The sequence below is a fragment of the Dromaius novaehollandiae genome, chromosome 16 (assembly GCF_036370855.1).
Source record: "Dromaius novaehollandiae isolate bDroNov1 chromosome 16, bDroNov1.hap1, whole genome shotgun sequence".
Taxonomy (NCBI): Eukaryota; Metazoa; Chordata; class Aves; order Casuariiformes; family Dromaiidae; genus Dromaius; species Dromaius novaehollandiae.
In genome coordinates this window covers 8,489,866-8,512,419 of record NC_088113.1, presented here as the reverse complement: position 1 = coordinate 8,512,419, position 22,554 = coordinate 8,489,866, and the positions used below count along the sequence as shown (strand labels likewise).

Sequence of the window (22,554 nt, the reverse complement as noted above, 5' to 3'; positions counted from 1 at the left end):
TAAGAAGGATGTCAGAGGCACCAAAACCTTAGACCCATAACAAGCTGGGTACAAATCACGGCATGACTATCCCTGGTGCCTGTCTGCATACAAACAGCATAAGGATTACAGGAAGAAATCAGTTTTAACTAATGCTAAAACACATCCTGGTTAGAGATTTAGAAACAGCCAGCCACGTGGACTCAGTTCTGGCAAACGGCATGAACAAAACAGGCAACCTATTTCTGAAGTCACTTTTCTACACAGAAAGTCATTTTTAACAGGGAAGCACGAACCCATACTCTGAACTCTTAGTCACCAAAACTATAAGGTCATTATCTGCCTTCTATACACAGCAAAGCTGCAAATCCACAAGGCTTGTGGTCTCTCATTAATTGATGTTTTCCTCCCAAAGCAAAAAGGAAAGAGTGCAAAATTCTCTCCTCTGCCAAATCCAGCCAGACATACTAACTTCACCGATACTACTAAACAGAAATCTGAGAAAAATAAACAAGAATGAGAACACTTTTTATATACACCTGTAACAGGTGGACAATTGAAGCATACACACTAGCGCAGGAGGGGATCCCAAGCCATAGAAGTACTGAAGCTGGGGTTGCTGGGTAAGTTAAATTCTTGCCTTAGAGTGTGGCACGATCCAGCAGGATGCTAAGGCTGGCAGTGGCAATGCCATGCGGCCTTTGGGAGGCAGCTATGTGCCCATTCCACAGCAGAGGGATCCAAAAGAGAGTTAAGCCCAGCATTAATATTCCTGAAGACTCCAGCAAAGCTGCTGCCACCTACCCCACACAGGCAGCAAAGCGAACAGTCTTAAGGCTTTCCCAGTTAAGATTTCAAACTATCTACAGTTCTGCTTCTCTATATGCCTGGAAATCCTCAAGACCAGGATGGAGATTACATTCTGAGGGCTAAACATCTAAAAGCTGAATGCTGCAGTACTTAAGTTCTCAACTAAGATGATGCAGGAGGTAGGTGCCAGAACAAGGAATTCTTTCAGTACTCTCCTACCTCCAAACTTTCCTTTCCAAATGATTTTCTTCCCAATTTTTTCTTTCTGCAGTTCTGTCACCCCCTCATAACCCAACCTCTTTCAGGTGTCATCTACTGCAAGCTGGAAATTTTCAGAAGTATATCTGTCAATTATTCTTTTTACTACTAACAACAAATTGTGGTTTATTCTTAAAAGCAGTGACAGCAGGTTAAAAATAATTGGCAAAACAGCAGAGATCCAGGCTGATTTGTAGCAAAAATCAGTTTAGCTACAATCTGCTCTGCTCGGTCCTGAAGAATTGGCACAGTTAAGACCTAGTGAGCTCGATTCATCTCTGCTTTGTGAAGCAATGTAATTGGTGGATAAGTTGCAGTCAGTTACACTTCTACAAACCCTGTACAGCAGATGTAAGAGCACATTTCAAGGATAACAGAGTATGCTGCCCATAGCTGAGTCTATGAAGCATAAACTTGGTCTAACCAGGACAAGAGTTCAAATACTTCAGGTTGATCATGTTCACCTGGTAGCTAGAAACACACTTCCATTTGTTAACTCAGCACTTTTGGCACACAAATGAAATTGTAACGCCTCAGTTAACATGAAAGTACAACCATTTTTTTCATCAGTCTTTTACACAACCATAACTTCCATCAAACACTTTGCCTCACGCATTTTATACATGTTTTCTCCTAGCAAGCCACATGCAATTACTGCAACACCTATTTGATAGGATATTTACTTAATAGGCTTAATAAAAAGTAATTAACCCCAGTTCTATCTATATATAGAGACCACTCAGAGGGCAATTCGCAGTGCAGGATGTGGTACTTACTCAAAAAGCGTCACCTGACTCTGCTTTCCAGCTTCCGCAATTTTTTGATAGTGTAAGCAACACAGTTCCCTTGTTTTATTGGGATACTGCCTATAAGCGGTTATAAAGGAAATATCATTTGAATTCCAACTGTGGAAACCATGATCTCCTACATTTTTTGCTCCACTGATGGACAAAAGTTACTCATGGAAATACCCAGATGCTCCAGAATGACTTATCTAGATCACGAAGTAAACAAAAGCAGCTGTAACTTACCAGCGTGGAGGTTTCTCTGCATACAACACGGAAGTGGGATGAATATGAAGTTCATGGTCATCACGTATAGTCCTTAAAAGCAAGATACTATTTCAGATCCTCCATAGATTTATTATTTAACATTTGCTCCCTTTCATCCCCAGCCAGAATATTAATAAAAGGCAACAGCAGAAGAACTGGAGCAGAGTATAAGCATTCAGATTGAACGAACACGGTTTCAGGTGAAACCAGGCTTAAATCCTGGCCAAAGGAATGACTAAGAATTTAAAGTTCTAAAACATTTCTGCTGACATTAAATGAAAAAGTAGTGTTTCAGGCCTTTATTCAGTGCACTGGAAGTCCTACAAAAGAAACATAATACTTGCCTGTACTAACACAAGCTAATTTCTATTAGTAACAGCTACCCACTTTCAATATCTCTAATTGTTTGTAAAAGATTTATCACGTCAAAGGAGTTTGTTAAAGTAAATAACAGTTCCAGTGAAACTATATATTCTTACCTGTAAGCTCCAGTGGAGTGGAATTTAGCTGCGTTAGCAAAGAATCCAGAAACTATACACCTCAAAACTGCATCTGGATCACCTGAAGAAAAGATTTTTTCCTGTAAAATGAGTCAGTGCAATGGCAAAAAAAGGCCTTAAATTCACTTGATCGTCTCAAACAACTTTTCACACTGAATCAGGCTTTGACAGCAAAAGCTTGAAGGCAGACAGACCTTACTATTTTTTTTTTTTACTTCAATATAACATTAAATCAAAATTACTATGTAAAACCTACTATTGCTACTGGTGCCTCCATGAAGATAGTTTCACAGTCCTCAGAGCAACCTTGTGTGACAGCTAAGCATTGAAGACTAATTTTTCAGAGTAGTTGGAGTCAAGTGCTGAGAACTATTCATGGTAACCTGCACTCTCAACATAGCTGAAAATCAAATCCCAATGTCTGTATATCATATTGAACATAGTAAAAAACACCTTTTTGAAAAGGTCAAAAAGATAAAGGAGGGGGGAACTGGGTGACTTATCTCTGACTCTTTCTAAATCTGACCATTAAATATATGATAAATGGTGATAATCTCTATAGAAAGTTAAAATTTCCATCATGGTTATAAAGACTGCAATAAATGTTAATTGTCAAAATGGTGTAATTTGCTCTTTTACAGTCATTTTTAGAAAAAAAGATTAGTTTGATTTAACATTATTTTTAGGCCAGGGAAAAAAAATATTTCAAAAGTTACATGAAAAGCAGGAAGTAGACTGAAAATTGAGACTACCTTCAACAGATGCTAAGCAACAGTTTAAAAAAAAGAAAAGAAGTCTTCACCTTCACTGGACGAGTCTGGTACTTTAAAGCGGACAAGAAGCTTTTTCAGCTGTTCTCTTACAATAGAGGCTCTAACTAGGCCTTTGTAGTTTAGAAAGTGTTCTTGACACCACTGAGAGCTCTTGCTGTGCTAAACAGTGAGAAGAGAAAAAAAGTTACAATCAAATACCATCAACAAAACGAAAGTCAAATTCTTTCAGGTTTCTGTCTCTTACAATATATTTACTGCCATTTTCCCTGAAAATTACCTATTTACAGAGCAACTAGCAAGAGTGCATACTGCCAGTAACCACAAAACATATTTCAAATAACTTCTAAATAGGAGCAGAATAAATGTCAAGGGGTATTTTCTAACAGCGTGCCTCATTTCTTCATATACGGTAAAGGAGAATAGCATAAGTCATTCCATTCTCACACACAGATGCTTCATATATTCTTATAATAGTCTCAGTTTTTAATCTCAAAATGTAAACAGGCTTTTCTGTACACTGTTTTCACTGGTCTTCTCCATGCAAAGAGTTATTTCTCCAGAAGCCAACACTTATTCCAAGAGTCCCTGCACGTGGTTATTTTTAAGAGAATTATGCAGATTTAAAACTTTACAGGCAAAATTTCAATTAGTGCCTGACTGTTTTGGGTGGAGGGTTTTTTTGTTGTTTTTGGTTGTTTGTTTGTTTTAAAAACACAGGAGTGGTTATACTGGTACAATTCAGATTGCTGCAAATATATAATTATAGAAGTGCTTTATACCAGCAAAGTACACTTCTCCCAGATAGGTATATCGCTTCAAAATTGAGGTAAAACCTCAGCTAACAGAGAAATATTAAGATTACTGTTAAATATATTCAAGGTGAACATATAAGGTCACTGGCAAGGAGAGTATGATAATCAATGATGGAATTAAAAAAAAAAAAAAAAGGCTATCAGACTTGGATACAGTTTACCAGATGCATCCATAGAAAAATATATGAGAGCATGAATTTCATTTGGAATTTGGATACTTATTTCCCCCAGGCCCTTTCAAATTCCCAGTCTCATTAAAAATACAGATGTCTAGAGAGAAGACTTCTGTGCTGTACCCAAACCACAGAACTCTTACTCTTTCTTTTCCCTGTTCAGAGGGACTACAGGAGGGTCTGTAGCAAAATATGACCAGATATCTTTTAAATAAATGTTATCTCATATTTATTTATACTAATATTTATTTAATATTAATTAGCCTTTAAAGCTACAGTATTGTTTTATAGCCTTGGCAAGTCCACAGCTTTGAGGATGCTATACCCAGAGCTTCCAGATTCAGAATCAGAGACTCTTGCCTTTCCTGCAAATCCACATGCACTCAAACTGACTCACTTTGACAAAGGCTTCATAAACATTAAGCATAGTGAGATGATCACCTTCTTCCACAGCAAACTTTCTGTGTTGCCTGGCCTAGAGGAGAAGAAATATATTTTTATAGGCAGACCAATTTTTTCAACAGTCATTTCCAATACCTTCAGTTCCCATCATCTTCAATATTTCTTGGTGACTATCCTAACTCTTACCATAAAGTACAGCACCTTTAGGCAATATCAATCTTTTACTAGCCAATATATATCTAGGAGGAGCTCCAAAATTGAAATTAGAAAAATGAACTGAAAATAGACGCCAAAAATCCAAGAGAGGGATGCATTAAAATTAGCCTCCTGCTGCCCGTTAAGGTATCGTAACACCTTCTTTTTGTTCTTCTCATAAAAAAAAGTCTGAGTGTTTTTTTAGGGGGTGGGGAGGCCTCTTTAACAAATCCTGGTGCTGACAAATACTGGTTTATAATCTTTCACATTTCTGGTCCTCAGGAGGCGGCTTTGGCACTAGCAAAGGACTGCAAGGCCCCTGCTATTATTCGACTTCTCCTTTTTTCTATAACCAACAGTTAGAGACCATGTTTCATTTTGATACAAATTTGCAAAGTCTAACAGGTACTTGGCAGAAATTTAGTTATACTGAACTAACCAAAAAAAAAGATATGACTGAACTTACAGCTTTCAATTTTTGATTTGGAGGGATCAGAAAGATGTTCTGAATCTGCATCATGGCAGCAATGGTCAAAATCTCCTGGGAGCACCCAAAATTTCCTGAAGAGTTAAGTGGAGAAATTCAGTAATGGAAACCCTCTCTCCTTCAACTTAACAAAATACAGGATAATACAGAGGAAAAGCAGAATATTTTTAACATAAAAAAAACTAAAAAGCATATGCTATTGGATTTTCAAGTATAATAGGGAATATTTTTAATAGGAAACTTCAAAGACAAATTGATTAGACTTTAGTTAACTTTATTACAGAGGTCCGTGACTTGAACCAAGTCTTCTTTTCACTAAACATCACGCTACATAGTTTATCCCAAGTTTAGCAAATGTCCAATACTACACTACGATTTCTAGAGGCAGTATCTTCTATTCAGCACAAGACTATGAAGGAAATCTGAATTTTTTTGCTTACCTGATTCCAGGAGCATCTTTGCAAACATAGGATTCAAAGGAAACTCTGCTATTCTCATTCCAAGAGGTTCTGTTAAACGGCAGTGCATATCCAAACCTGCAGCACATTAATAAATGCAACTGCAATACAGGCAAAAGTAGCACAGAAAGTCTTCTTTAAGAATTTATTGCAGACAAAAGAGCAGAATGAGGAGCTAAAATACAGCAAACGCACCTAAAAACTGCTGAGGTAGTACTAAACTAAACTTGAGGACTGTCCTTAATGCCTATTTTCTCTCCCATGAGTCCCTGGTATTTCTTTTAAATGAAACATACTTAAACACAAGTTCCTTCTTGATCAAGTTCTATTGCTCCCACAAATGATTTAGAAAACTTGCAGTCAAAGTCAATGCAATGGTCAAAATGCCTGACTCTTCAGTGAATTATCAGGAGGCATTTTTGGATAGTGCTTAACCTGGAAAGTTAGGTGTTAGAGTCATGCATCTCCTTTGGAAGTATTTAGCAATATCTTTGTTCAGGGTGAGGGGAAGCAGGAAGAGTCCTGATAAGAAAAAAAAAAAAAAAAGAGCATAACTATAGAAAGAGGCATAATTGTAGAAACAGGAAGCAGTACTATGGGGTGACATGGTGTCATTTTTCTGAGTCACATCTGCTTAAGTCACAGAGAAAAATGATTTAACTTTAATATCATCTAAACTAGAGATGTACAGCAAATAAGGAAGACTTCTCTGCAGTTTATTCTGCTTCATGCATCAATAACTAAATTGTCAGCCACATTCCAGCTGTAGCCTTTTCATTGGAGGGGAAGTAGTACAAGACAGAAACATGACAGCTTGATTTTCACTTCGCAGTTATTAGTGAGCAATCCTGCATGTTTAATCGTAGGAAGCTGTTCCTCTGAAATGATGAACACCTGCAGTAAGTCTTTATGCAAGCCACTGGGTGATATTCTGACCCAGAGCACTATGTTGAAATTTCAAGGAAGAATTAAAATGGCAAAGCATTGCCCGTGTAAGAGGACATGGGAAATAGAACAAGGAAAGAATACAGATGACAGACACAGCAAGCAATTGGAAGAGCAAGTAGGAGGCAGAGCACAAGAGAAAAGCTACGTAAGAAGGGATTAGCAAGAGCACAATAACAGGATTTTGGAGCACTTTAGACTGCATAAATAACCATAGCAGAGTAGACTGAGGAAACAGCTGTGGCCCACGTTATATAAACATGTTATACGTCAAACTGTGTGGTGGAAAAAGCCACAGTTGTACTTTAGCCATGTTTCTTGGAGAAAACCAAAACCACAAATCAAGTCAGAGAATGAGATCTTCTCCTGTAATTCATGTCAGCATATCTAAAGCCACAACTTCTATCGCGTGCTTACTTTCCTTTAGTTTTTGAGATACTATAATGTTTTATGACAATGTAGCAAATCATTCGCCACACCCTTACCCTGTAAAACAAGACATAATAGGCATTTCACATATTGTTACAATACTTTTCTCAGAAACAATACAAAAGGCAGCTTATGTGAAATGATGAAGTGATACATGTAAACACAAAGTCACAGAAACTGCAAAAATTAAGGTAGGATTAGCTATCATTTGACCAGTGCAATACAAGACACTTAAGTGCTACCACCATTAGTACCTTGGACTACTTAGTCTGCCATTTACACAAATATAATTGGCCGCCTCCGTAGGAAAAAAGAGAAATCACGATCTTTTTAACTTCCTACAGGAACATCAAGCCATAATTGTTTGGCTCCTGCTGAATTTACAAGTCTCAGCACATTTTTGCATGGGTATATGGTTTGTGCACAGATGTCTTTGTAGCAGTACACCTGAATACACACCAAAGGCCTGCAATGGATACAAGTTTGGCACAGGTAAAGGTTTCCTTGAAATAATCTTGGAAGCAACCACTATACCCAGGTATATATGATATCAGAGCTCTTCTGCTCTTCCCTAAGCTCTGCTTAGGAAAACATCTTGAGAGGACTTTTATTGAACACGCTCAGGAGAGATTATTCAAGTACTTTGCCATTAAAAAGTTTCAAGAAACAATCACAAGTATGGGATGGGCTTACAGAGAAAAAAGCTTTAAACCTAACTGGAGCGTTTGTTTTTTATAGGCCATAACTTACAAGGAAACACTGAAGATTTGTTTGTATCTGAAATAAAGCTAAAGTCAGTTTTTATCTACTTATCTCTGTTCTCCTAAATTATGCTTAAAATAGTGAACTCTGACAACTGAGACTTTCAAAGGGGCATCAAAGTTGAAAAGGTACTCCTGGTGTACTCCTGCTATCCTCAGTTATGAAAATAATCAGTCTGAAAACAGCAGTGTGTTTATTCAACAAAACCATCTCAACCTTAAGAGTATCTGCTCCGCACAAGTTTCCCAGCTGGCGCTGCGTTGGCACAATAGGGTCCTGACACTGAACTGCACATTTGCATGTTATTACCGTGCAAGTGATGAAATACGTGTGCATACTTGCATAAGAGGAATTTAATCCTTATTACAGCTGCAAACTCTTGGGAAGCTTCACTTCTGCAACTTAGATAAATGCTTCTTAACAAACCATCTAAAACCTTAAACTTCAGCAGAAAATTGAGAGTAAGTCTGTATCTCACACACATGCACACACACTCCTTTGAGTTAAACACCACCGCTCGCACTTCTCTGCTTGCTGCAAAAGCTGGGCAGCTGACAGAGAACAGCTCCGTACTTGTGTGTGAGCCTACCACGAGCATAATACTTTTGCCAAAACATCAAAGAGCTAATCAAGGAGTTTATTGACCTTTCCTCTCCATTTCCCTAAGATGGCTTTGGCTGTGAATTCATCCTTGCAACACACCTCTGAGCCGGTGTGAAAACTGTTGTTCTAAGCTTGAAATGGCTGCCAAGAACCAAGTGCCTTAAGCAAAATTCTCTTTTGCTGGATGGAACTGAATCAGCACAGAAAATAATCACTGCCAAGAAGAGAGATACAGGTCCACAAGAAGAGTAAGGCTGCACTGCCACAAGTTACAACACAGCATTTAAAAGTGATGTAAAAACAGCCACACAACTCTTGAAGCTTCCAAAACTTACACAATCTCTTTACACTATCCTTTCCCTTGTGTTTATTACGGATCAAATATTGCTAGTTCTGAATTAATTACGAACACTAGGTTAAAGTAGAGCAGAGTTTCATCTCAATCACGTGTTCTCATGTCAGGTTTTTGTTTTGCTTTAAGTTTGCTGCATTGGAAAAGATTAAATAGCTCTCAAAAATATGTATGTATATATAAATATATATATTATATATGTATAAAAAATTCTTCCTATAAATGGAGTTAGATATCATACATTAGTCACCACAACAAAAAGGAATTGTATACTGTGTACAAAAATATTACTCCAGAGCAACTTAAAAGCTACAAGTATTCAGCAGCAGCATAATGAATGCAAACCAAATGAACACATTTAATCTCTACTGAATTTGAGACCAAGCTGTGATTAGTAGTTCAGAGAAGATTATAAAAAAGATATTCTGTTAAGTATATAAATAGTAAAAAAGTTACTTTGATATGCTCTCAGGGTCTGTTAGACTAGCTTTTTCTTTGACGTTCATGCTTATCTATGTTTGTCCATAACCAAAAACTTCAACCCTAAAACTAGCGCAAACTTCCTTTGGGAGCTGCATACAGATATGCATCTAAAAGCATGAAAAGCCAGTGTGCTGTGCAATGAAACACAGACGGTGAGTGCGGGAAATGTAGTTCCAATCCACCCAAGTGTAAATTTGCTATTTTTGGGAACGATTAATGCTTTTTTAGTGGTTCCATCATGCATTCATAGCTTACAGAATCAGGACAATTTAACTGATTAGCCTGCAGCAAGGTCAAAGTTTGCCTGCTGAAGATCAAAGACACGTTCATAAGTGTATTGAGTTAACATTCAAAATTCATGTCAGAACTCTGACCCAGCTGCAGGGTCAATATTAACATTGACAGGACTGCTCTGGGTAAGATGTAGCCTTTTAGCCATGTTACTTCCAGAGTAGAGACACAGGCTAGAACTCATATTTTAGAGTATAACTAGACATGCTGTTGATACCTGATGGCAGTGGTACCTCCTATATCATATCAGCGAGAATGTCCGAAGAACTAACGTATGCCATTTGCTTTGCTAACAGACTGGGAAGCAAACTACTAAACTTTGAATCTAGTCCCCAGTGAATTGCATCTCTCAAATTCAAGTATCAGATTTTACTTTTAATGTTTATGCAGAGTTCTTGCACTTTTCTTTTTAATATATGGATAGACATACGCAAACACATCAAGATCAGATAATGAATGCTACATGCTAACACATACAATTCAAATGGAAACAACGTGCTTTTTGAAACCTGACCAGGGAATAAACAAAGTGGCAATTATTTTAAGCTAATTTCCATGTTATTACAATCAATCTGATGATGAAGGTGCTGACAAATCTACGCTTTCAAAATTTTTTGTTTATACTTGAAAAGACTACAAGTTTCCATTACTGGCACAGTAACAGACAACGAAAGTTCACCACCACACTAAACTTGAATATCTAACAACTTATCTAACAGGATACAAATAAATTTAGTACTGTTCAGCTTAGTGTCCTAACTCCATTCATATCTCCATACCATTCCACTCCATAAGAACTGGAGAAAAATGAACAAAGGAACTGCCTACAAACATCAAACCAATACCCTAACCAACTCAAGAGTCCTGTTCCTAGCAGTAACAAATAGTTGGTGCCTCTCATGAAAGTGCAAGGAAATACACAGTACATAGCTACAAAATAAGCTTTGTCCAACCCAGACAGTTAGACGCTAGTTTATTCTCCATGCAACAGATTTTCAGTTCTGCCCAGAAGGTGATTGCTGTCACCTGCTTACCTACCTTTCTGAAATAACCTAAGAGGAATAGAAAGTGAGCTCAGAGAAAACTGAGGTGCACTTTACAAAACACTGACAAAAAGCTTCCACCGGTCAAGGCTGTACTTTCTCATTGTCAAAGAGCTGTTCTCAAACGCAAGTCTGGTTAACGTCTATCCCAACACCAAATCCCAACACCAAATCCAAATTAACGATTTTCTTCTTCCACATATCCTGTAACATAAGTAAAGCAAAGCATAATATTCTCACCTCCTAAAGCATACAGCAATTCTAAAGCTTGCACCATTGACTGTGCAGGAGGGGGCTGTGAAGAAAAAAAATGTGCATTGTTTAATGTTATCATCATCAGAACACATGAGTTTTCACAAAAATTCTTAGATCTTTTCCTTCCTCAAAATCCTAAACTCTAATTATCCACCTTTCTACCTAACCAGAATGGAGAAAGAGCTCTCAGACTCTTCCTATCACCCCTCCACCAACATTAATGCTACAAATCAAAACCCTCTCAATGGGCCCAGCATCACCACTATGATACTCTCAAGATCCTGTCAGTAAGCAGAATTAGGCCAAGCTAGAAAACACAAACTTTCTTAGTCTAACAGTGACATCATAGGTGATCAGAACAATTACTTAATTTTTTCTCCTAATGCTAATATACTAGTCTTTCCACATTGATGCAGGAGTAGCTAAAAACTTTATGGAAAGCAAGTTTAAAAACTGGTACTGCTATTCTCACAAGGAAGACAAGCACCGGTTTGGTTCTGCAGATGTACTTTTTTCCACAAATTCAGTGCAAAGGAGCTACAATTACAGTTCTGGAGAATCTAAAGTATTTATTTCTTTCTAGGCTGTTCTTGACAAAATTTATTCTTGAAATTTCTAACAGAAACTCTAGAATACAAACTGTCACTATTTCTAAGTTGCCACACACATTATTTGTGCCAGCTGATTCACAGAAAGCTACTTTACTACCCAATAGTGGGCCGTGAGGTACACTTTCCAAAGTAATAGGGCAACGGTTATCAGCTACTTGCTCTGAAGGTTACAAGCAAGGCCTCTGGCGAGCCTCCTTCTCACTAAAGAAGGATGATAGTCTTTATTTGTCTAAGACTCACCGAAAGAAAGGGGAACCTGAGCACATTGTCAATTCCCAAAGCCTTCAGCTGCAAGATGACAGGAGCGAGGTTACTGCGCTGCATCTCAGGAACAGTGGACTGCGGCAACTTCTCAAAGTCTTCCTCTGTTGTGGAAAAAAACAAAGCTATCTGGGACCGGGCTTCAGCTTCCTTTACATGCAGTCAACATGACAGTACTGCACTCATTTCAACTTAGAATTATTAAGTACGAATACTTACAGGGTGTTAAAAATACTCTAACTCAAAGATGATGTTTTTCCAATTACTATATTTTAAGTTACTTGAACCTTAATATATAATTTCAATAGTAAATGTTCTTCTACATTGCTGACTCTGCAGTTGATCCAAGTTTCAATTTGAAATCTTGTAAATTCTTCACAAAATCTGAAAGTGATTTATTTTTCTTTTAAGAGTTTGATATTTTTATAATGAAAATGAAATGCATTGTGCAAATACTATAAAAGAGGGGTTTTTTTAAAAAGAGGAGACAAAACTTGAAACTGAGCATGTTTTCACTATAAGAATACTATTTTTAATAATTATTCATAGAAAATTAGGTTTTAAAAAGTCTATCTCAACCAACAACTAAGGATTGAAACAAAGTATGTGACAATGCTCTTTTAAAAGTGTGTTCACTATAAAGTTTAAGTCTCTAGAAATACTTTGGGCAAGGTCAAAAACAATGTACCTTCTATTAATCAACTATTCTTCAAGTCAGTGGAACGCTCTAAACATTAAAGAACAAGGCAGACACAAATGCAACCCTAGATTGATTTGAAATTCCATATCAAGACAAGATACATTATTTTTACCTGAATTAGTTTGTCTCATTTCCAACAACTTTCTTCTGCCTCTGGGCATTGACTTTTAATAATAGATATTGTACCTTCTCTTTATTACAGTTTATTCAGCATCCCCCCCCTTTTTTTTGTAGATATTGCTTAAAGTACTCATCATTAAACCAGTTCTTGGACACAGAAAGAACTTCTGTGCAATCACTGTTTCTTGGTAAATTACTTAAAAGCTTGCTGTATTACACAACATACAATGAAATCTGATATTAACATTCTAAAAGGATAGATACCTACTGTTACAAATGCAGAGATCATAAAAAAAAACAGAAGTTATGCACGGTATTGACACACATGAAGATACTTGCTTTAGAAGTTTTGTGTGTGATACTGGCACAAGGGATTTAGACACCAAAATGACTGTTAACCCAGGAGGGTACAAGGCAAGATAGAAATAGGCATCGACAAACAGAAAGCAACAGCAGTTTGATATGGATATGAATATCACTTAGCTATCTTGTATTCTTAATCCTCAAAAATATATACATATACGTACATATATGTACATGTGCATGTATATCTATCTATCTATCAAGGTTTGCCACTGGCTAATAATCTTTGCTCAAAACGAGACAAGAATAAATGCAGAAGAGTCACTTTCACATCTTACACTCCCCACGACCATTTCTAGGAAGAGATTACACTGATCAGATGCACTAAAAATGCAAAGACTGACTAATCCCCAGATGTAACATCATCATGACTACCTCCAAAGTGGAGGTACTCAGCACCACTTCACATGCCAAAAAAAAGACCACTGGCCAAATCTGAACTCTCAAATGTGATTCCAAAACACCATATTGAAAAATTCTCCAAATTCTCCAAATCAGAATGGGAAGAGGTGTCTTGTTTCAAAGGTACAAGGATCACGTGTGCAAAAGACAATGAGAGGACAGGTAACATTTTTTTAAACGACAGACAGGCAATTAAAACTGCTCTGCAATATAGCCAGAGACCAATCCTGTGAAATGTAAGTGCATCTCTCAGAGATATATTTTAAATATATCACCCAGACCTGACTATAAATTATTAATCTCAACTACCTACCAGGTATTTGCTTTAGTCTGCAGATTCTCAGAGTCCACAAGTATTTGTGCTAAATTTAAAGCAAGAACTACTACAGCCACTCTTGATTCTTCAGTGGACACAAATTTAGAGAATAAATCTTATCTTCATTTAAAATGGCAACTGCTGGTAAGAACACAGACATTTTAAAAAGGTACGCTTGATCTCTAAGTGTCAAAGCTCCAGTACAACTAAATGGAACCTGAGGCATATAAGCAATTGCGCTGCTCTACTGTGAAGCTTTTTCTAATTAAAGGAAACAGCTGAGAACAGAGACAGTTGGATTGCAACTTTCTCAACATTACCAGATGGCTGACAGATTCATTTATAGCAGTTATTTTTGTACAGTGCCAGCCCTATCATTTCAAGAGAAGTATTTGGGATTGGCACGTATTGCTAAGAAAGAGGGACCACACGAGGAGGAAGTTTTCCTCAATAATTTGAAGAATTTCAAGAGTTCTTTGTTAGACACGCAATCTAAAGGAGACTTTAATCATGCTACAGTGTATCATAGGTGGGTATTGCAAATTGAAGTAAATGCTCAGAAAGGAAAAGCATTATAAAGACAAATGTATTTAGTAGACTTGCCACTAAAAGTTGCACTACCATTACAGGCTTGCAATTGTTGCCTGTCTCATAGCACCTCTCTCACTCAGTTTGCATTTGTGTTTCATAAAAAAGTTTCTAATGCTTAGCACACAAGAGCAACGCATTTCTAAATAAGCCAGAGGAATACTGAAGGGAAATTTATATTTCCTGCTCAAAGAAAAAAAATGCAGTTATGTTCTCCTTAATCGAGTGCTAAAAATATGGTATAACAAAATGCAAGTCACACAATGGCAAGTTCACCTACCCTGCACATCATCAGATTACTGACCTGTATAAAGTCTATAACATTTTCCAGAACGGTTCCGGCCTGCACGTCCTGCTCTCTGATTAGCTGAAGCTTTAGATACTGGTACCACCACAAGGCACTCAATGGCTGTTTTTGGATTATAAGCCCGAAGCTTCACAAAACCACAGTCAATTACGAATGCAATTCCATGAACTGTGATAGAGGTCTCAGCAACATTGGTGGCTACGATCACCTGCAGATATGGACGCAACAAGGACACTGTGAACTCTCCAATCTCCGTAACACTATCAGGCCCTAGCAGCAGTGCACCAGGATTCAAATACAAGCCACTTGAAAGAGCTTAGATATGACAGTTCCAGTAAACACACACTAGAGTACAAAAAGATACAGAACACGCCACAGCTGTCAACTCGAAATAAGCCCAGCTTTTACAGTTTCACCATCACTCTTTTATTCAAATTTATTCTCTCTTTATAAAAGTGGAAAAACTTGGTTGTCTTTGCAGAGAAACCATAATCTGACTGTATATGAAGTGTTCTCATGCAGCAAACTGAAAACTAAGAATAGTTTATTTTTGCTTCTCAGTTGGATTTTTAAGTGTTACTTGTAACACTGGAGTGGGGCAATGGGAGGGGAACACTCAGTTCATTGCAAAATGATCAGTATTCAGGCAAAGATATATCTGTATATATCCTTTAAAATATTTTTTCAATTGTTGCAAGAAAACAGGGAAATTTAACCTCTATTTTACTTGAAATTAAAAAAGTAAATCTTTGAAGTTAGTTGATTAATGCCATATCCTGGAGAGAAAAGTAGTATTTTCTCTATCACTCAATGTCCTCCAACACCAGATGAACAATTTTACTACTTAGAGCCCAGCAGGTGCAAGAACTCTAATAAATCACTCCTGAAAAATTCTGTCAGTGTGTCTCAGCCCAACACAGGCTCTGTCTGAGGAGAAAGCACTAATTATGCCCACTTATATGATAGTTCTGTCAGGTTAAACATCCAAACAAGACTTGCAGAAGTCAGAACAAACCTTTCTTCAAAAGGCAAGCAAGTTTTAACTTGTTTCTTAGGTAAAAATTCAGCATTTACCCACTCTGTCACTACTTTTCCATTACTAGTGGAAAACTCCATCAGACCCTTGGACCACAAAAAGAAATGAAAAAAAGGTGAAAGCAGAGGACTTCTGAGTGTAAGGAGGTGCAACTGGACACAGACAAATACAAGGACATGAAAAGACATTTAAAAATTGAAAAGTTGATGATGTAGACAGGAGAGTTGTAACTGACATGTAGATCTGAACAAAAATGAAAAGTGAAGCCAGAAAAACATGTTGCTGGAGAACTGGTTTCACATTCTAGAAAGCGACAGGCAGTATTAAGAGACCCAGAAAATCCGCCTATATCCAAAATGGAGTTTGCAATATTTTCATGATGTGAACATCATATATACAATCTGTGAAAAGCAGACATCCTTCCGGGTGGTAGAAACAGAGACAGATGATACATGGCAGCCTTACCTTCCTGACACTGCGAGAAACTCTCTCAAACACTTTCATTTGCTCAGCAGAAGGCAGCCCAGCATACATAGGGAGAACACGGAGGTGTTTTTTCATTCCGGTGCGAGAAAGGGCTCGAGCCTGTTCTATTAGCATAGAAACAACAGTTTCCACTTCCTCCTAGAATCGTATCAAAAGAGAAGACAGAATATGAGAGAGATTATCTGTATCACATAGCTAGCACCTATATACAAGAAATCCACAAAATAATCTTCATACAACTTTAGTGGTTTGAAACTCCAGGATCTTTTGATCAGCTCCCTCAATTTTATAACATTCTTATATAAATCATTTATACAAGTACGTACTTATATAAATATTTATATTCACTGATATTTGAAACAGCATCACACTCCACTAATGCATGAGAAAAATCACCAAGAAAGGAATGAACAAAAAATTAAATAAGAAGGAAGCAGGAGTGTTTTCCTGTGCATCTCTTAAGCTGTGACAGCAAAATGAGAGGCCAATCTATTTTGATTGTGCAGAATGTTGTGTATCTAAATCAAGAATGAGACAGTATCAGCATTAACATCTGCTGTTCGAATTCATATATAATCTCAGAGATCACCCAAGATACTTCACCCTTAAACACAGACAACAAAACTTTTAGATATCATCTCATCAGTTACTCAATTCACTCTTTCAAAGTCAAATCAATAATGAGGGATGGAGAATTTCTCTTGGAAACATACAGGATTTAATACAAGATACTAGTGAAGCAATTCAAGGAAGGTTGCTTCCTGCTGGAAGAATGATAAGCTGTTCTTGTGCACTGCAAAGTGAACTGACAGGCACAAATAGTGCAGAAGAGCTAGTAAGTTTTTATCCTTCTAATTTCTTTTTCTGGCAAAGATTTAAGGTATTAAGCCTAATAAATACAAATTCCATTTGCTCTGACTACTAATGATGACTCACTGTCAATTTAGTAACTTGTAGGTCTGACTAGTACCAAAAAACATGCACTGTTCTGCTGGTTCGCAAGGCTGAAAGCATACAGCACGAAATGAGAAAACCATTACTAACCATTGAACATTAGCTCTGAGAAATCCAGGCCACTGCATAGTTAGTTTCTCTAGAAATCATTGGGACTGGTCCAATTCTACTCCCGTTGGTCATTGTCTTTAAAGGGAGTAAAGTAAGAACAGCTAAGAAAAGCAGGAGGCCAAGAAGGCTTCGAAAAGGCCACAATACAATACTGTAAAGCAAAAACTATGTATCAATTTTGTCTACCTGGCCTGTTAAAAATACCAGTATATCACCATCATTTTCCGTCTGGTGAATTTTCATTGCAGTTTCCACAGTTGATTTTATATAATCCGGAACTGGACTGTGGGGGGGAAGAGAAGAAAGAAAGAAAGAAAAAGAAAAAGCAGAGACATTAGTGGAAAAATAAGTACAGACTCTTCACTTCAGTAAGACAGACTCCCCTCTTCCTTGGGAGTCAGCTTTCAGCAAGTCATTTGTTTCCTTCACACCACTTTAAGCTTAAAAAATGTTTTATTTACATATGTTCTGCTGCTATGAGCAATATCCTACTCTTTTTTTTTTAATAAAATGCTATCTTTTAAAGAAAATATTCAAAGTGTTTACTACAAATGCATAACCCCGCTACAACCATCAGCTTGATTTAAGAAAAAAAGCAACTATGAGGATTTATACATCTTACTATTTTGTTCTTTCAAATGATCAATTTACAGGTTTCTGGACATGCTCCCAAATATGTACATGAAGCATGGCAACTCTCCACATAAAGTGAAATGACATAACCCAAGGTGTTTATGTAAATGTGAATTGAGCATCCTGCCCTAATGATTTCCATCTGTGAAACTGCAGTAATATTAAAGAACAGAGAAAGATGCCTTTACAAATCCTCCCTTTGTTCTCTCTCAGAAAGCTACAAATCACTTGCAGAATGCAGACAAATAAATAAATAAATAAAAACACAAAAGCTTTGGGGATTCTGAGAGGCTAGATGCATTTCTTTCAAAGTGAAACTGAAGGAAAACCAAAAGACCCTCCAATCTGTTCCATAACTTGCCCTGTTTGTTTGACCAAGGCAGCCATCCTACTGAAGCCATTCCCGACCAAGCCTGATATTGAACATGATGATGCAGCCATTGTCAGGTTCAGCATCAGGCTTGGTCAGAAACTGAAGGAAACTGTTAGAGGAAATCCAAACGTAGCACAAATGGTGATGCTGACTTAGAAGTTGGAGAGCTCAAGTCCCAGTATCATGCATCTCTGCACTGTAACTTAAGTCTGAACAACTTTTTCCTTTGATGTAGCTTGTCTTGTAGTTCCTTATGAGTTCTTAACAGTAGTAGTTCCTTATTAGTTCTTAACTATAGTTATGTCCCTGTACCCTCCAAAGGAAATAATGGTAAATTAATGTATACATAATCTAATAATCCATGATCATTCACCTATCTCACCACCCATGTTTCTCTATTCAGCAAGAGTGCAAACTGAGCTCTAAGGCAAAGAAAAGAAAAGAGAGGCCTCTAAGGCCCCTGAATTTTTTCCTTCCCTTCTGTGGACAGGAGGGAATATGATGCTGCTGTCACGTTTGCTCACATCCCTTCTGTAAAAGAAAGGAATAAAAAAAAAGCTTGGTCTTGCTCCCTCCAAGGAAAGAGCATAGAAAGGACATCAAGTCCTTGCAGAGCTTCTCTAGAAGTCTGATACAGTTGGACAGTGCAAAAAGAGGAGGAAGGGTCCCAAAGCCATTCTTCTGTAATTAAGTCTGCTCCTGCCCCTCACAAAACCAGAAGATTGATTCAATACAATTAAGGATACATTTGTATCCTTAATTTGTTGGTATCAAAACTATGAAAATATTTTGAAAGAATGATTATGCTCCCCAAATTAAATATTATACCTCCTCATCCTTCTTCTGGGAACTTCTGAGCTTTTTATCTAGTCAAAATGATACCACTGACGCACATTCTCCTAATTACCACTTACGAGATCAAACAGGAACAGACCTCTGTACGTAAAAGATGTCCACTGGAAATGTTCTCCCCTCCACAGTAAGGATCACGCTGGTATCTTTGCTGGGGTCATTGGTCTCATTTTGATTAAAGAAATCTCCGAATTTCTGAATTAAAACCAAAGACAAACACTTTCAGTTTGATACTTCTAAAAATTGAGAGAGAAATATAAAGACATGACAAAGTCTAATCAGTATTACTTGAATAACTTCTTTGTAAATTTAACAGTATTTTGATGAAGTTCTGATTTTAAAGTTTTGAAGCTGGATTCTGTTGCCTTTCATTCTGGTTGGAATTCAGGCATTTAACACAATTAGGCTGTCTTGCATATTTATTATCTTGAGAAGCAAAGATTGAAAAGAAGTAATTAGATCATCTAATATAGTTGGAAAAAGCAGATATATAATCTTTTCATTGGATCTTCTCCAGCAGTAGCAAACTCAAAGCTAGGCAGAGCTTAGAAATGATTGCTCTTAAAGGTTTTGGGGAAGGTCTTGCATATTCTTGGACATTTTTAGATGAATAAGTAAGTTTTACAGCTTTTACTAAACAGAGATCTCACTTTGTAAAAGTCAGTTAAGCTGACTCTAAATTTGATTTGTGTCACGACCCTTCCATACATTTAAATTTATTGCCATGAAGTATTTTAAATACTCTATAGCAATAGAATGAAAAATAAGAACCCAAGCAGTGGATCTCTATTTTTCTGCACATTAAAGAGGTATAGTAAACTTAGTGTCTTTAAACAAAAGTGCATATAGAGCCATAATTTAATGAGTAAAATTATTAGTATTTCTTCATGTTAACTGCAAGATTTTCAAAATATAAGACTTCTGACAGATAAAAATCCTGCAATGACAGAGTACTGTAATGCTAGCTTACACTACTATGTATTCTGTATGTTGTATAAGTACCACCAAGTATAGCCTGTCATCAACATTTATGGCACATTGATATTTGCTGCTGAAGAAAACCTCAGTACATCTACATCACCAGTGCTATGTCATGAAGGACATAGCAGAGGTAGGAAAAATACAGATAAAGCAGATCCACAGAAAGCAGAGAGGCTTATGTGCTCTCCCTGCATAGCATCTCCAACTGCTGCTACTATAGACAGAACACTGGACAAGATGAACCACTGGTCTGACATAGGAGGGCATTTCTTCTGTTCTTATTCAAAGCTAAGTTAACTGTTAAATCAGCCATGTATATTTTTCTAATGAGTGATACTTGCTTTCTTATGTTTATTCATGATTCACTGAGTTGCTTAACTTCTCACAGGCTGCAAGTCAGCTGTGGAACTAATAAGAGCTCACTGCAACAAAAGTCAACTCGTTAATCACCTTTTACTTGTCAGTGGTTGTCTCAAGTTATTACCATCATCAAAACAGCTAAACCTTTTTTAGACTTTCTGGGTTTTTTCAGACCAGTTTAAGACAGGAGAACACCTTTTTTATGCAATACTAGTAAGACAAAAAAAGGCACAAATACATGAAAAGCAGATTCATATTTAAATGCACCTTCACAACTTACACTAACACAAAATAAAAAGCAAACAGAACAATTTAACAACAGCTGATTCTTTTCCTGCATTCCTCCCTTTCTTCATCACCACTCAAAACAGCAGTAACGCTTCACAAGAAGTGGACAGAATGTAAAGGACAAGCTGTACATAAACAGAAGTGGAGCTGTCACCCGAAGTCACTTCATTTCAAACCAAACCCTTAAGCTGTACCTCTGCATCCAAGGTGGCTGAAGCCACAATCAGTCGAAGATCCCCACGCTTCTTTTGAACCTAAGATAGAGAGCAAGAACATACAGAGTAAAAATTGTTTTTGAGATACAAGTCCAGAAACAAAGTTTTAAAGCATCCAGACTACCAATGATTCCTCTTTAGAAACACTTTGATTGCCACAAGACAGCCAGTGAACCCGTATCACCCCAGACCAATCAACCCAAAGACTGTGTGTGCAGCTTTATATATATATATTTATTTTAAAGCCAAAAAAGAACAAGTGCTATTTAGCCTGAAATAATTATAGCTTACGACTAATTTCTGGTAGGAGTCAGATTGTTAGTAGGCTCAAAGTTGACAATGGATGCCTATCAGACTATCAGATCACTTCACAGGACCAGCAGAATGAAGACTGCCTTTTTGCTAATGTCATCTAACTAGAGGAGAAATTACTGTGGCAGAGGAGGGGAAAAAGGGTTAGAGGAACCTGAGTGTCAGATGTGGAAAATAAATAGTAGAGTACATCCAGTAGGCTCTAGGATAAATGCAGAACCAGAAATCTGTCTCTCAAATGGGTTCACTAATCAGCCACCTGGACTAGAGGTTTAGTGGAATGGAAGGAAATGTAAAAGATTACAGAAGACATTAAGAAAAAAACAAACCTTTTTTAATAAGCCAATGGCAATATCTGTGTAAAGAGTCCTTTCATGGGCTTCATCCAGCATAAGGACACTGTGAATAAAGCAAACAGATAAGAATTTAGGAATGGTCTGGCTGACACTGAAATCACTGTCTTCTTGTCTGCTATGAAATACCACAATTTAAAATCTGCTGGACTATTAACGCTTACATTCATTTAAAAAACTGTGGAGGTTTTTTTTTTTTTTTTAAAAAGGTAGAGAAGCAAAGTGTTCCACTTCCAAAGTGTGCGTGTGTGTGTGGGGGGGGGGGGGGGGGGGATAAATAATAGTATCTGTGATACATATTTATTATTATTTATTTCAAGCTAGCTATTGGAAAGGGGTGGAAGGAGGAGGATCTATACAACACTGGAAAGGTTTTCTGGATACCAGAAATAAAATCGCTTTTTGCTGTTGCTCTTTTGTTTTTAATTTGATTAGCATGACAAAGAAAAAGTGCAACTCAGTAGATGAAAAGATTCAGATTCCATGAGGCCTGTTTATCTCTTGTTCTAAAACCATGGCACCAAGTACTGCTTGGTTTGGTGCTGCAATGACCAAATCATTTACCAACAGTCTTTAAAACATAAAAAAAGTCAAGCTTCTAAATAATTGTCAAAGTTTCAACTTATATCAACCATACCTCAGTCTAAAGAAAAAAAAAGTTTAGTCATTTACCAACCATATACTTTAGCAAGCATTTATTCCATGTTTCCTTACCTGTATCTTGTTAATAACGGATCAGCCATCATCTCCCTCACCAGCATACCATCAGTTAGAAACTAAAAGTGAATGCAAATAAAAATGCAAAATAACTCAAAAAGTAATAAAAATCCCCTAACAGGTAGTTTTGGTTACCCATGTTATTTTTTAGGC

The 22,554-nt window shown here is 37.1% G+C and overlaps 1 protein-coding gene across 1 annotated transcript in view; it reads right to left on the bottom strand.

Annotated features, from left to right (window-relative positions):
* The window catches only part of DHX35 (DEAH-box helicase 35), a 35,650-nt gene that overhangs the window by 5,314 nt on the left and 7,782 nt on the right, over positions 1–22,554 (bottom strand). Inside the window, exons 6-20 of the mRNA XM_026093013.2 lie at positions 22,399–22,460; positions 21,661–21,730; positions 20,999–21,058; positions 19,258–19,370; positions 17,504–17,600; positions 16,232–16,390; positions 14,728–14,938; positions 11,914–12,038; positions 11,048–11,102; positions 5,882–5,977; positions 5,421–5,515; positions 4,755–4,832; positions 3,402–3,531; positions 2,579–2,660; positions 2,079–2,150 (exon numbers count right to left, since the gene is read on the bottom strand). Of these exons, the coding sequence (XP_025948798.2) occupies positions 2,079–2,150; positions 2,579–2,660; positions 3,402–3,531; positions 4,755–4,832; positions 5,421–5,515; positions 5,882–5,977; positions 11,048–11,102; positions 11,914–12,038; positions 14,728–14,938; positions 16,232–16,390; positions 17,504–17,600; positions 19,258–19,370; positions 20,999–21,058; positions 21,661–21,730; positions 22,399–22,460 (1,505 nt within the window). The remainder of the gene's footprint in view (positions 1–2,078; positions 2,151–2,578; positions 2,661–3,401; positions 3,532–4,754; positions 4,833–5,420; positions 5,516–5,881; positions 5,978–11,047; positions 11,103–11,913; positions 12,039–14,727; positions 14,939–16,231; positions 16,391–17,503; positions 17,601–19,257; positions 19,371–20,998; positions 21,059–21,660; positions 21,731–22,398; positions 22,461–22,554) is intronic.